Source organism: Lipotes vexillifer, unplaced genomic scaffold (assembly GCF_000442215.2).
Source record: "Lipotes vexillifer unplaced genomic scaffold, Lipotes_vexillifer_v1.1 scaffold339, whole genome shotgun sequence".
Taxonomy (NCBI): domain Eukaryota; kingdom Metazoa; phylum Chordata; class Mammalia; order Artiodactyla; family Lipotidae; genus Lipotes; species Lipotes vexillifer.
Genome location: NW_006772053.1, coordinates 213,316 through 227,902, shown reverse-complemented (window position 1 = coordinate 227,902; position 14,587 = coordinate 213,316). Strand labels below are relative to the sequence as shown.

The 14,587-nt window shown below is 39.7% G+C and overlaps 1 protein-coding gene across 2 annotated transcripts in view; it reads left to right on the top strand.

The window, feature by feature from the left end:
- The first annotated feature begins 10,244 nt into the window (after positions 1-10,244).
- G2E3 (G2/M-phase specific E3 ubiquitin protein ligase) overlaps positions 10,245-14,587 on the top strand; it is a 62,794-nt gene continuing 58,451 nt past the window's right edge. Inside the window, exon 1 of one of the 2 annotated variants that reach the window (XM_007447284.1) lies at positions 10,245-10,350. Coding sequence is in view for 1 of the 2 variants with exons in the window: in XM_007447283.1 (XP_007447345.1) it covers positions 10,280-10,350 (71 nt within the window). In the remaining variant the exon portion in view is untranslated. The remainder of the gene's footprint in view (positions 10,351-14,587) is intronic. The other variant, XM_007447283.1, reaches the window with a different exon arrangement.

Below are 14,587 nucleotides of genomic sequence, written 5' to 3'. Positions count from 1 at the left end.
ATTTGGAGCTAGGATCTTTACAGAGGTAATCAAATTAAAATGAGATCATTCGTGTGGGGCCAGATCCAACATACCAAGTGTCCTTATAAAAAGGGTAAATTTGGACACAAGCACTCAGGGAGAATGCCATTTGAAGATGAAGCAGAGGTGCTTTCACAAACCAAGAAATGCAAAGAGACCCAACAAATCATCAGAAAAAGGGGTATAGTCATAGAAAAGATTCTTCCTCACAGCCCTCAGAAGAAACCAATCCTGGCAACACCTTGATTTCAGATTTCTAGCTACCAGAACTGTAAGACAATTAATTTCTGTCATCTGAGCCACTCAGTGTATGGTACTTTGTGAACCGCAGCCCTAGGAAACTCATAACACTTGGGAAAATAAGGAGTGTTGGCTCTCGAAATTTGGGAAAGACTTACTGCTTCTTTTTAGCTTGTGTTTATTGGCCCTAAAAATCGAAAGCCTAGAAATTATGCTTTAGATATTATGTAATTCTTCAGCTCTCAAACTTTTTAGATTTCTTTTTGCTTTCATAAACTGGGGGGCCCAAAAGTTTTTTGTTTATGTGGTTTACATCTAATGACATTTACCATATTAGAAATTTTAAAATGGATATTTAATTCATTTAATAATAGTAGTAAACCCATTACATGTTAATATAAATATTTTTATCTTCCAGAACAAAAATAATTTAGTGAGAAGCATGGCATTGTTTTATATTTATGCATTAATGTATGACTTAATAAAAATAATTAGATCCTTATATCAGTTATTGCATTCAATCTGTCACAATATTACACCACAGGTAGCCTCCAGAAAACTCGACTGTACACTTATGACAGAATTCAAGTGAAAAAAAGCAAAATATCTTAGCATTATTATGTAAATGGTTTGATCTCATGGACCACATTTTAAGAATTGCTCTAAGCTGGTACTGAAATCTTCTCTGTACTAATATTAATAATGCTTTTACCTATATATAGATTGCTATTTATATACCTCATGGTAACCACAAACCAAAAACCTGCAATAGATACAAGCACAAAAATGAGAAAGGAATCCAAACATAACACTAAAGATAGTCATGAAATCACGAGGGAAGAGAACAAAAGAAGAAAGGAACAAAAAAGGACTACAAAAACAATTAACAAAATGGCAATAAGTTTATACCTATCAATAATTACTTTAACTGTAAATGGATTAATGCTCCAATCAAAAGCACAGAGTGGCTGAATGGATACAAAAACAAGATCTATATACATGCTGCCTACAAGAAACTCACTTCAAATCTAAAGACACACATAGACTGAAAGTGAGGGGATGGAATAAGCTTTTCCATGAAAATGGAAACAAAAAGAAAGCCACAGTAGCAATACTTATACAGACAAAACAGACTTTAAAACAAAGACTGTAACAAGAGACAAAGAAGGGCATTACATAATGATCAAGGGATCAATACAAGAAGAAGATATAACAATTGTAAATATATATGCACCCAACATAGGAGCACCTAAATGCACAAAGCAAATATTAACAGACATAAAGGGAGAAATTGACAGTAACACAATAATATTAGGGTACTTTAACATCCAAGGCAATCTACAGATTCAGTGTAATCCTTATCAAAATACCAATGGCATTTTTCACAGAAGTAGAACAAATAATTCTAAAATTTGTATGGAAACAAAAGACCCTGAATAGCCAAAACAATCTTGAGAAAGAAGAACAGAACTGGAGGCATCTTGCTTCCTGACTTCAAACTAGACTACAAAGCTACAGTAATCAAAACAGTATGGTACTGACACCAAAACAGACACACAGACCAGTGGAACAGAACAGAGAGCCCAGAAATAAACCCACATGCTTATGGTCAGATAACCTACAACAAAGAAAGTAAGAATATAGAGTGGGGAAATATAGTCCCTTCAATAAGTGGCACTGGGAAAACTGGACAGCTACATGTAAAAGAATGAGATTAGAACATTTTCTCACACCATTTGCAAATATAAACTCAAAATGGATTAAAGACCTAAATGTAAGACTGGAAACCATAAAATTCCTGGAAGAAAATATAGGCAGAACACTCTGACATAAATCGTAGCAATATTTTTGGGTCTGTCTCCTAAGGCAAAGGAAACAAAAACAAAAATAAACAAATGGGACCTAATTAAACATAAAAGCTTTTGCTCAACAAAGGAAACAAGCGAAAAGACAACCTACTGAACGGGAGAAAATATTTGCAAATGATATGACCAATAAAGGGTTAACATCCAAAATATATAAACAGCTCATACAACTCAATATAAAAAAATTAAACAACCTGATTTAAATATGGGCAGAAGACCTGAATAGACAAAGAGGACATACAAATGGCCAATAGGCACACGCAATGATGTGCAACATCTCTATCATCAGAGAAGTGCAATCAAAACCGCAAAGAGGGGCTTCCCTGGTGGCGCAGTGGTTGGCAGTCTGCCTGCGGATGCAGGGAACGTGGGTTCGTGCCCCAGTCCAGAAGGATCCCACATGCTGCGGAGCGGCTCGGCCCGTGGGCCATGGCCGCTGAGCCTGCGCATCCGGAGCCTGTGCTCCACAGCGGGAGAGGCCACAACAGTGAGAGGCCCACGTACCGCAAAAAAAAAAAAAAAACCCACAAAGAGATATCACCTCACATCTGTCAGAATGGCTATCATCAAAAAGACCACAAATAATAAATGTTGGCGAGGATATATAGAAACGGGAAACCTCTTACACTGTTGGCAGGAATGTAAACTGTTTCAGCCCCTATGGAAACCGTATGGGGGTTCCTCAAAAAACTAAAACAGAACTACTCAGGATGTATGAATCAAAATATTGTGAAGGAAAAAGAGCAGGCTTTATATACAAACAAGCTGGAATTAAAATATCAGTTCTGCCTACTGTGGCCTTGGGCAAATTACTTAGTCAAATTAAATCCTGGTTTCATCACCTATTATATTAGTCAGGATTACATAAATCAACTTTTGGGTAGTTTTAGCACAGTGTTTGGAATACAGAAAGTATTGAACAAATGTTAGTTCCCTTTCTCTTTTCCCATTTCCTTTTGTTAGTTTACATTTACAAGAAATCTGATTGCCATTTATGATCACTGTCCACATACTGAAATTTAATATCTGTTACTGTACAAATATCAAAGAAGGCACAAACCACTTCTGAGATACTAGAGTTGCAAACTGAAATTAGTGAAAAGAGGAGGACAGAGCGAACATAACATCTGACTCCCCCAAATTCTCACTATCTACTTGAGCTGCAGGTATAGCTTGTTAAAGCTAATCTATTATTAGCTCTGTATATGAATGTGGTTAAAATTTTCAGGTTAGCTGCAAAGGTGGAAAGTAGAGAGCGAGTCACTGAGGAATTTACTGTAGGCACTGGAGGGAAGAAGAAAGGAGTGAGGCTAAGATCCACTTGGGAGGAGAGTCCTGGGTGACTCTAAAGTGGGCCACCAGCCGAAAGGAACTGGACGTGGAATGCCGCGTGCCACCGAGGGGAGAAGGAAGGGGAAGTTGACTGTATGTTTTGCCTAATCATAATTATCATTAAAAATATTCTCTCATTTAAAGTTCACAGCACTGCCCATAAAAAAGAATGAAATGATGCCATTTGCAGCAACATGGGTGGAACTAGAGATTATCACACTAAGTGAAGTAGGTCAGACAAAGACAAATATCATATGATATAGCTTATATGTGGAATCTAAAATACGATACAAATAAACTTATTTACAAGACAGAAACAGGGCTTCCCTGGTGGCGCAGTGGTTGAGAGTCTGCCTGCCGACGCAGGGGACGCGGGTTCGTGCCCCGGTCCGGGAAGATCCCACATGTCGCGGAGCGGCTGGGCCCGTGAGCCATGGCCGCTGAGCCTGCGCATCCGGAGCCTGTGCTCTGCAGCGGGAGAGGCCACAACAGTGAGAGGCCCACGTACAGCAAAAAAACAAACAAACAAACAAAGAAAACAAAACAGAAACAGACTGACAGACATAGAATACAAATTTACAGTTACCAAAGGGAAGGGGGGGGGAGGGATAAATTAGAAGTTTGGGATTAAAATATACACACTACTATATATAGAATTGATAACCAGTAAGGACCTACTGTATAGCACAGGGAACTATACTGAGTATTTTGTAATAACCTTTAAGGGAAAAGAATCTGAAAAGGATTATATATATATGTGTGTGTGTATATGTACGTATAACTGAATCACTGTGCTGTACACCTGAAACTAACACAATATTGTAAATCAACTGTATTTCAATAAAAATTAAAAAAATAAAGTTCACAACAAACCTGTGAGGTAGTTATTATGATTTACATTTTTTTTAACCAATAGTGATGCTCAGAGTGTCAGGTTGGGTTCTTCATACTTAGCTTGCAGGTAATAGTGTTAGCATTTAAATCCCAGCCTGTCTAGATCTAAAGTCCAGGCTCTTAACATTGTACTCTGGTGTCCTTGAAGAATTTTCCCTAAAGAACAGCCATAAAGGTCTAAGCCAAACTTTAAGCAATTGCCTGCTTCCGAAATGGTAATTCTATGTCCTGGACTTCTGTGAGAATTTGGTCTTTTTCCACCTTCATCAGGATATGCTGGTGAGAATCGGGCTCATTATAACTGAATCACTTTATCGACACACTTGAGAAGTCATTTTCCTGGAGTATTCTGGCAGGGATTAAAAAATCCAAGTACACAAAATAAACTGAAAACAGTTTTGATTGCCAGCAATTGTATCCAAGAATTTTTAAGATTCACTTCAAACATGTTGTTCATGACTTGATTTTTTTTCTGGGTGGCATTACCAATGTGTATGCTTACATTTGGAGTTACTCTTAACTGGAAAGAGGCTCTGATTTCTGTGTAAACACTTCAGGCCAAAAGACAGCAATTAAGAAAAACAATCGGGACAATCATTTGTTTGAAACACCAAGGTGGAGAGGAGGAAAGTTAACATAAACATATCATACCTTAGACCTATATTGGAACACCATGTTTCATATTGGCTACAGGCAATCTTTGAGCCCTTTTTGCTAAAAATCATGTAGTTATCCAGCAGGAATGGTATCATTCCAAACACTGCTGTTAATAAACCTGCTTATTATCCAAACAACCCTGAAACAAGAGACCTGAAATTGATGTTTTGGGTGGTGCTTCCTGCTGCCAGGAGGTGGTGTGTTTGATTTAAAAGACACTGAACCAGAGTTAGATTAAAAATTTAGATCAAAACATTCATGTGAATGGGACATTGAGAAAAAGAATTCTGTTTGGTAGCAAACAACAACCCACGTTTCCTAAAATCTTTTTTTTTTTTTTTTTTTGCGGTACGCAGGCCTCTCACTGCTGTGGCCTCTCCCGTAGCGGAGCACAGGCTCCGGACGCGCAAGGCCAGCGGCCATGGCTCACAGGCCCAGCCGCTCCACGACATGCGGGATCCTCCCAGCCTGGGGCACGAATCCGCGTCCCCTGCATTGGCAGGCGGATCCTCAACCACTGCGCCACCAGGGAAGCCCCCTAAAGTCTATTTTGATTCAAGTTCAAAATTGATGCAAAAATACTGGTCAGGCAAACTAATATAAGGAACATTTTAGTATACACTGTGAAAACTCCATTCAGAAATTTATTAACACTGCTGATAGCATAGAATATGCTTGACAAATACTTCTTGATCATGGAGCCATACACTAATAATGGTCATATGCTTATTTTGTACAGTATTCTCATTATGACCTGTTCACGAGGTGATCAGTTAAATCGACTAATTAGTTTTGCAACCGTGGGATGAAAACTCTGTAGCATTAATGCCATAATTATAGATGTTAAATATATTCCAAAGTATTCAAATACTTTGCTGAGAAATAGAGAAGAAAGCTTAAGGAATAGACAAGGAGAGTGAGAATAGAGAGGGTAAGAAAAAAATTCATTAGAGGAGGAAGTGACAAAACAAATCTTAGGTAAATATGGAAGCAGTGACAAGATCATGGTAGAGTAGGAATAATTAAAGTTGGGGGAAAGATAATTACTTCTATTTCATGCTTTCAAATGTTTGTTAGAAGTTGGTGAAATAGAATTTTGGGAACAAAGTCCCATGGTAGCCTGTATTCTTAGAAGGGAAAAATTGTGACATATTTTAAACTGTGCTGACCAGTATGGTAGCCATGACCCATGTGTGGCTAATGAACACTTGAAATGTGGCTAGTACAAATTGAGATGGGCTGTAAATGTAAACTATATACCGATTTCAAGACTTAGTACAAAAAAATGTAAAGTGTCTCAATAATCTATTTGACTGATTGCATGTTAAAATGATAACATTATAGGGCCTCCCTGGTGGCGCAGTGGTTGAGAGTCCGCCTGCCGATGCAGGGGATACGGGTTCGTGCCCCGGTCCGGGAGGATCCCACATGCCGCGGAGCGGCTGGGCCCGTGAGCCATGGGCGCTGAGCTTGCGCATCCGGCAACGGGAAAGGCCACGACAGTGAGAGGCCCACATATCGCAAAAAAAAAAAAAAAAAAAAAAAAATGATAACATTATAGACATATTGGGTTAAATAAAATACATTACTTCAATTAACTTCACCTATTTCATTCCATTTTTTTAAATATGACTAGTAGAAAGTTGCAAACTATATATGTGGCTAACACTCGTATTGGGCAGTGATGGTTTAAAGAATTGCTGAGGAGAGACTAGATGGACTCTATTCTAGAGTTACTGAAAGGAGAAACAATCACCTTGCCTACCTATTGTTTTTACCCCTGTCCTTTAGTTGTTTTAGCACCATTGCACATGGTAGACTAGTAAGTGGAACAGAGAAAAACTGGCATGTAAGGGACAGGAGTAGGACGGAGTAGGGAAGCTATTTGTTGCTCCCCTTGCATAGCCTCCAAAAGAAGTACTTTTTTGTAAGGCAGTATATTGACATTAGACTTGTCTATAATGATATAGTAAAAGATATTGAAGAAAGATGTGTGAAAGCAAAAGTGGGAAACATAAAAGTGTTTTTACATGTTTGCTCACTTCCTCAACATCTACCAACAGCTCCCTCCCTGGCCCCCTCCCCCCTCCCAACACACACCCACGCTCCATTTCTAGGTCAGGTATCATGAGAACCTGACTAGGCTGCTAATTAGACTTTTTGAATGCTCCCTTTTATTTTATTTATTTATTTATTTATTTATTTTTTCCGGACGCGCAGGCTCAGCGGCCATGGCTCACGGGCCCAGCCGCTCCGCAGCATGTGGGATCTTAAGATCTTAAAAGTTCTTAAGTCTGGATTTACTCAGGCTCCTTGAAATAGTCAGTGGGTATTTATTGCAGATCTTCTTTGTTCATGAAATACTGTAACATTACTTGAATACTGATTGTCTTCAAATTCACCTGCACTCACTCTCGGTAAAAAAGGGAATAACAGTTTAAATATGCAAATAACTTGATATTCCATTTAATAAACACTAGCCCTAGGCAATTTATACATTAAGCCTGACCAGTCCTACGAGAAAAATATGTCAATGACTTTAAGGTGCTCTCTATTGCTGAGGAGAAATTAATCTCATTAGACTGACTGATGGCAGGGCTGCTGGGTGATGATAACTTTGTCAACATTTTGGTCGAAGAAACTAAAGAATTCATTAAGGGTCCTAAAGAAGGACTGACTAAAAAAAAAAAAAACTCAGAGGACAAACAAACAAACAAAAACGAAACAAAACCTGCTTATATAGTCATATCTTAAAAATCATATATCTAGGGCTTCCCTGGTGGCACAGTGGTTAAGAATTCGCCTGCCAAGGCAGGGCACATGGGTTCGAGCCCTGGGCCGGGAAGATCCCACATGCCGTGGAGCAATGAAGCCCGTGCGCCACAATTACTGAGCATGTGCTCTAGAGCCCACAAGCCACAACTACTGAGCCCACGTGCCACAACTACTGAAGCCACCACACCTAGAGCCTGTGCTCCGCAACAAGAGAAGCCCCCGCTTGCCGCAACCAGAGGAAAGCCCGTGCACAGCAACAAAGACCCAACACAGCCAAAAATAAATAAAAATTTAAAAAAAATCATGTATCTAGCTATTCTATCTATATATACTATACATATTTTTATGATCGTTTGGGGAGTCTTTCAAGGGCAATTTGAGTACATTTAACTTTTTTTTTTTTGGCTGTACTGTGCAGCTTGCAGGATGTTATTTCCCCGACCAGGGATTGAACCCTGGCCATGGCAGTGAAAGCTCCCAGTCTTACCTACTGGACCACCAGGGAATTCCCTGAGCACATTTAACTTTTTTTTTTTTTTTTTTTGCGGTACGCGGGCCTCTCACTGTTGTGGCCTCTCCCGTTGCGGAGCACAGGCTCCGGAAGCGCAGGCTCAGCGGCCATGGCTCATGGGCCCAGCCGCTTCGCGGCATGTGGGATCCTCCTGGACCAGGGCACGAACCCGTGTCCCCTGCATCGGCAGGCGGACTCTCAACCACTGTGCCACCAGGGAAGCCCACATTTAACTTTTGCTTGCAGATTAACTTGAGAATTTAATTCCTGTGAAGGATGGAACTTAATGGTGGGAAGGTGCCAAGAATTATGAAAAATATAGGAAAATATATGACATAGTTTCTGCCTTCAAGGAACTTGAAACAGCAATATATTTAATGGTGCAGTATTAAAAATGTGGGACATTAAATAATACAGCATATTATGAATGACAAAAATGTGTGGTCAAACCATTACTATATAACTGCTGAATGAATTGATGAATGAATGAATGGACACAGATTATTCAAACATTATACATTTCCACATTTATTAAACCTGATTCTTCATCTAGAATATACTCAATTTCTAGCAATCTTCTTTTAAAAGCAATTAAAATTGCAAGAGTAAAACATGCTTATTTAAAAAATTCAGCTGGTTATAAAGCAAAAGTTTCTTCCTATCCCCATTCACCAATCTGACTCCCACAGGTAACATTTTACAGTTTATGTATCCAAATTTTGTATGCCATACACATACACATACTTTAAAAGGATGCTATATATATATATATATATATATATATATATATATATAGTCTTTCTGAAGCTGATTTTCAATTGAGTACCTACTGATCTACATCATTATTTTTAGTGCCTGCACAGTGTCAGTATATCAGCTAGTAAATTATCATAACTTACAGTATTTAATCATTTCCTTATTGGTAAACACGTAGGTTATTTTCTACTTTCCACTGTTAAAAACAGTACATCACTTAATAGCTTTACACACCCTTATGTCAGATTATCTATAAAATAAATTCCCAGAAATCTAGTGAATCTATCAAATTTCAGTTTGATAGAGTCTGAAGATGTTCTGTTATGGCTTGGTTTGAACTGACCAGTTTAGGTCAATCAACGCTTTTAGATGTGAGGATGATCTGGTGGTAACGTCAAGATCAGGGTTAGAGAGTTTTTGTTTGTTTGTTTGTTTTTGCCTAACAACATGTTGTCCTTCCTTTCCTTTCTGTAGACTTTTCGGATCAAGGATACATTGTGTAGTCCTTGGCAAAGGAAAATGACAACTGTTGTCCCAAGAATCTCATAGGACAATCACATAATAATCTTGTAAAATGGTCTGTCAGAGGGGGAAAAAATATTGTCGCTTTCTAACACTTATCCTCAAAAATGTTATTTGGGACCAGGAACTTTTCCGATCACTCCATTTTCAATCTGTTGCTGGAATAAGGTGATTGGCGCACTTGGCTTTTTGTCTCCCTCAAACAGGGGAAGGAAAGAGGTTAAAAGTCCTGACTGTGCCGCGACAGGTCTCAGGAGACCCAAAGAAACCCTGTACTAAGTATGCGGAGGGTTCGTTTCTTCCTTCCGGCTGTAGCTCGTGTTTAGGCGACGGCAGAGGGGTAAAAACGTCCGGGCTCGGCTAGTGCTTTTATTCTCTCCTTTCCTGGAAGTGAAGAAAATTCAGCATGTCTCGATCCATTTAAGAAACAAGAAGATCCTCTCACGAGCCACCCGGCAGCAACACCAACCCCGCTCCCGCACTTCTCTCTGGACCTAAGTAGGGAGAGAGACAAAAGAAACTGAACGGAAAAGGAGCAGAGAGGGGACCCCGCAGAATAAAAGCGCGGGGGCGCCTCACCCTTCCCCAACTCCCACGTCGCCGCGGGCCCCGCCTTTCAGGGGGCGGAGCTGATCCCTCCTTCCGGGTTGCAGGCGGAAGTGGACGAATTTGAATTGTGTGGGCCGTTGGATGGGGCAGATCCCGGATGGCGTGTGGCGCAGCGCGAGAAGGGAAAAGTGACTCTGCCGCTCTGGAACTTCTGCCCAGCGCGCCTCGGTGAGTGGATGGCGGACGGGAAGGAACTGAGTATTCCAGGGGGAGAAGCGGAACTGTCGGATGGCACAGGGGGTCGGAAGGCGGGACAGTATAGCGGGGGCCTCGGAGTGCCTTTGGGGGTGTCGGGTGGTGGGGCTGGACGTGGGGACTTCGGGAAGTCGGGGCAGACGGTTGGCGCACACATGCCAACCCTATAGAGTACTGAGGATTCAGAAGCCAGACCGCCCCCGAGATTAAACCTTGTTTAATCTCTGACTTTCTGGTAATCGCAGTTCAGTATTTCCGCTAATTCGTTTCGAACGCTGAAGCTTCAAAAGTAGTTATTGCGAAAGCTTTATCGTAAGCAAAAGAATCTTTCTTTATTAAAGATGGAAGGTTGGGGGCAGGTTTAGAATGAAGAGATGCTCTGTGGGGATCCGAGTTCCTCTTAAGAGGAGTAGTCTTTATTACTGTGGACCGCAGGGAATTGACAGTCTTTGAAATGCCTGGTGGGGATTTAAACTGAAATCTGAGTATCCTTTGTGTTCAAAACCCGGATATTTTTCTTTCACGGTTGACATTTTTAAGTTAACGCAAAAATCCGAGACTCTTGCTCATTTAAACTGGACATATTGTAACAGCGGTGATTAACAGGGGTCTTAGTTTGCTAACAATAGGGATGAGGTTTAGTTCCACAAACCTGCGTTTTCACCCCCTTCATTCATTGTCCAACTGGTTATTGGGGAGTCATTTTGAAAGTACTCTACTAATGTTTCCAGCATCGGGTTTTCTCTGTTTCGGTTTTTTGTTTTATTTGTTTTTAATGAGTAACTACCTCAGATATCAAACTCTAACCTTCTAACAAGTCATGCTTTCTGGAATAGTTTAAATGTGTACCCTACCTGTAAACTATAAGTGAGCATTTAAGTGTGTAGAAATTTTATATCTTGCCTTATTGAAAACTGTCAGAGTAATTTTGTTGCTTTATAGGATCAGATATTTTATGCTTCTTTTAAGATTTTAACACCAGGGTATCTTACCGTATAAATGTATAAATTTCTTTTAAAAAGTAGGACTTAATAATATTTAGAATAAACGTTCCTTCATCCATGCTGGCTACTCCTACTCTCCCATCCCTGGTAATGAACTTTTGTTTCGTTATTAGCCAGGAAAAATAAATTTAAATATTCAGTAGTTATCGTTAAAATTTAAACATTTTGTGTAGGACTGCAGTAAAGATATAAGCTATACTTTGTTAAGCTTTGCTTATTCAAACCTTAAGTTTCTGTTTACTTCATATAAGCTACCAGCAAACGGTAATTTCCAAAAAAAGTTAGTCTCTACATTTTAATCTGTTCCTTTTCCTTACCTGGACTCTTTTCTTTGGATTTTTGCTCTATCTATCTAAGTCAGTGAGTTTCAACTTTTATTGTGCACACATTACCTTGAAGGGTTTGTCAAGTGCTGATTCCTGTATTTCCGATCTCAGAGATTCTGATCCCATAGGTCTGGAGGATGGGGTTCTGTAAATTTAACTTGAAGGTTAGAAAACTTGACCAGAATTTTTAAAACACTGACTTGATCTTTCCTAGAGAGGCATTGTAATACGTTGGTTAAGGGCATGAAACTGGACCCAGATTGCTTGCATTTGAATTTCATCTCCACGACTTGGTAGTTGCCTGACCCTAAAGAAGCTGCTTAACCTTTCAGTGCTTCCGATTCCCTCAACTATAGTGGAGATAATAACAATACCTATCTTGTAGGGCTGTTGGGAGAATCAAATGAATCAGTACGTATTAAAATCTTAGAATAATGTGTGACACATAGTAAATGATAGATATATCTCCTCTTATATTGAGTAACTAAGCATTGTGCAGTATTTACATACATTATCTCATTAATCTTCACAAATAACACTGAGATATGTACTGGAATTTTCACATAAGAAAACTGAGGCTAAGAGGGGTTCTGTAATTTGTTCTCACACAACTAGTAAAATGTTTGAACTGGGGTCAAAAACTAGATTTAGTTAGAAAATTTATAACTCTTACTGATTGATTGATTGTAATGCTTCCTGCCTGTGTCTGCAATCCCTCCTTCCAAATATTGCTCTATAAAAATCTCTGATGGCTTCCCATTGCCTACCATATATATTTCAAATTTTTTAGCTTTTTCTTTTCTTTTTTTTTTTTTTAACAAAGCCCTTCTCAATCTGGTTCCAACCTCTGTTTTTAAGAATCATCTTCATGGGGGCTTCCCTGGTGGTGCAGTGGTTGAGAGTCCGCCTGCCGATGCAGGGGATACGGGTTCGTGCCCCGGTCCGGGAAGATCCCACATGCCGCGGAGCGGCTAGGCCCGTGAGCCATGGCCGTCCGGAGCCTGTGCTCCGCAACGGGAGAGGCCACAACAGTGAGAGGCCCGCATACCGCAAAAAAAAAAAAAAAAAAAAAAAAGAATCATCTTCATAATATTCCACCATTTTTTTCCCAACCTGTGATGTTCTGTCATACTACCACAATTCTCCAGATCTATCCTCTATCATGTTTATGCATATTTAGCCATTGACCTTTTTTATTTCTCCTTAAAATTTTATCCAGTGGGTTTCACATACTTTCCTAGACTTCCCCCAGTAGAGTGCTTCTTCCTCAGTGCAGTTTAGCTGTAAACAAAATAGCACTAGACTGAGAGCTCCCATCTTCTTTGTCTCTGTATCTGCAATTCTAGGTGCAGAACAGTAAGTATCCTTACAGTCTGAAACTGTGTGTGTTCAGGGAGTGTAACAGTTTTAACACATTGTATCTTATTAAGCTGAAAAAGTTAAAAATTAAAAGATGACAATATAATTCTGTGTAGGTTAGTAGAGGGATTTTAGTGATAGCATATAGTTTGTAAATTTCACAGCTATGGAAAAATAAGTATTGAAATTGTAGGCTCAAAAGACATGTCATGTGGGAAAAAATTTAGAGCAGTATTTGCTAATATTCACAGAACTCCAAATGCTTTATACATATTTCTCACTTCGCCTTTACAGCCGTTTTATTATTATCCCTATATTAAGGTGAAGAAACTGAAGCACTGAAAGATTTAGTAACTTTAAAAAAAAAGCTTTTTTTTTGTCTGTTTTTGGGGTTTTTTTGCATTTAATGTCCTGTGCAGGATTTTTTTTTTTATTATAAGAATGATATATGTTAAGTGTAATTTAAGAATTAACTTTATAACAGAGAATTAGCCTCATTTGTCCATGAGTGTTCACTTCTACAGTAATTCAGTTCTCTCTCTCTCTCTCTCGCTCTCTCTCTCTCTCTCTCTATCTATCTATATTTTTTTTTTTGGCTACACCACACAGCATGCGGGATCTTAGTTCCCTGACCAGGGGTCGAACCCGCACCCCCTGCAGTGGAAGTACGGAGTCTTAACCACTGGACTGTCAGGGAAGTCCCAACATTAATTCAATTCTAAATTAAGGAAATATTGGGAAATTAAAACCAGAAAAGTTCGCCTTTCCTTTTCAGTTTGAACAGTTAAGACGGCTACCTGACCTCCTTGCCCACAACCTTTTCTTTAAAAACCTGCCAGCGTTGTAGGCACATCATTCTAAGGACCAGTGTGGGCAGTGGGTAAGGGGTTGGACTAAGGAGCAGATGATCCTAATATGCTGTCATCCCACATACCTTCTCCAGCCAAAGTAGCACCAGGTATTTGAATCAGAGCTGAATATCTGATGCAGGCTAAACCATTCACATTGTTTCTTCTTGAATTTGGAATTGCGATACCAAGAAACTATTGGTAACCAAGCTGGAAAGGTCTTTATGTGCTGAGGTGACAACGGAATGATGAAGATAGTGGGCATAGGGAGCCAATATATAGAGAGGGAGGGAGGGAAAACCTATTTCTGGAGGACTACCTATAAAGTAAGTCAATATAAACTTATAACTATTGCTTTTCCTTTTCCTTAAGACTATATTTTTATTTTTTATTTTTTAAGACAAAACATATAACTTTTGAGTATTTTTTTATAAACACATTTTACATGAAGCAAAAAAGTTTAGGGCTTCCCTGGTGGCGCAGTGGTTGAAAGTCCGCCTGCCGATGCAGGGGACACGGGTTTGTGTCCCGGTCTGGGAAGATCCCACAGGCTGCAGAGCGGCTAGGCCCGTGAGCCATGGCCACAGAGCCTGCGTGTCCAGAGCCTGTGCTCCGCAACGGGAGAGGCCACAACAGTGAGAGGCCCACGTACCGAAAAAAAAAAAAAAAGATG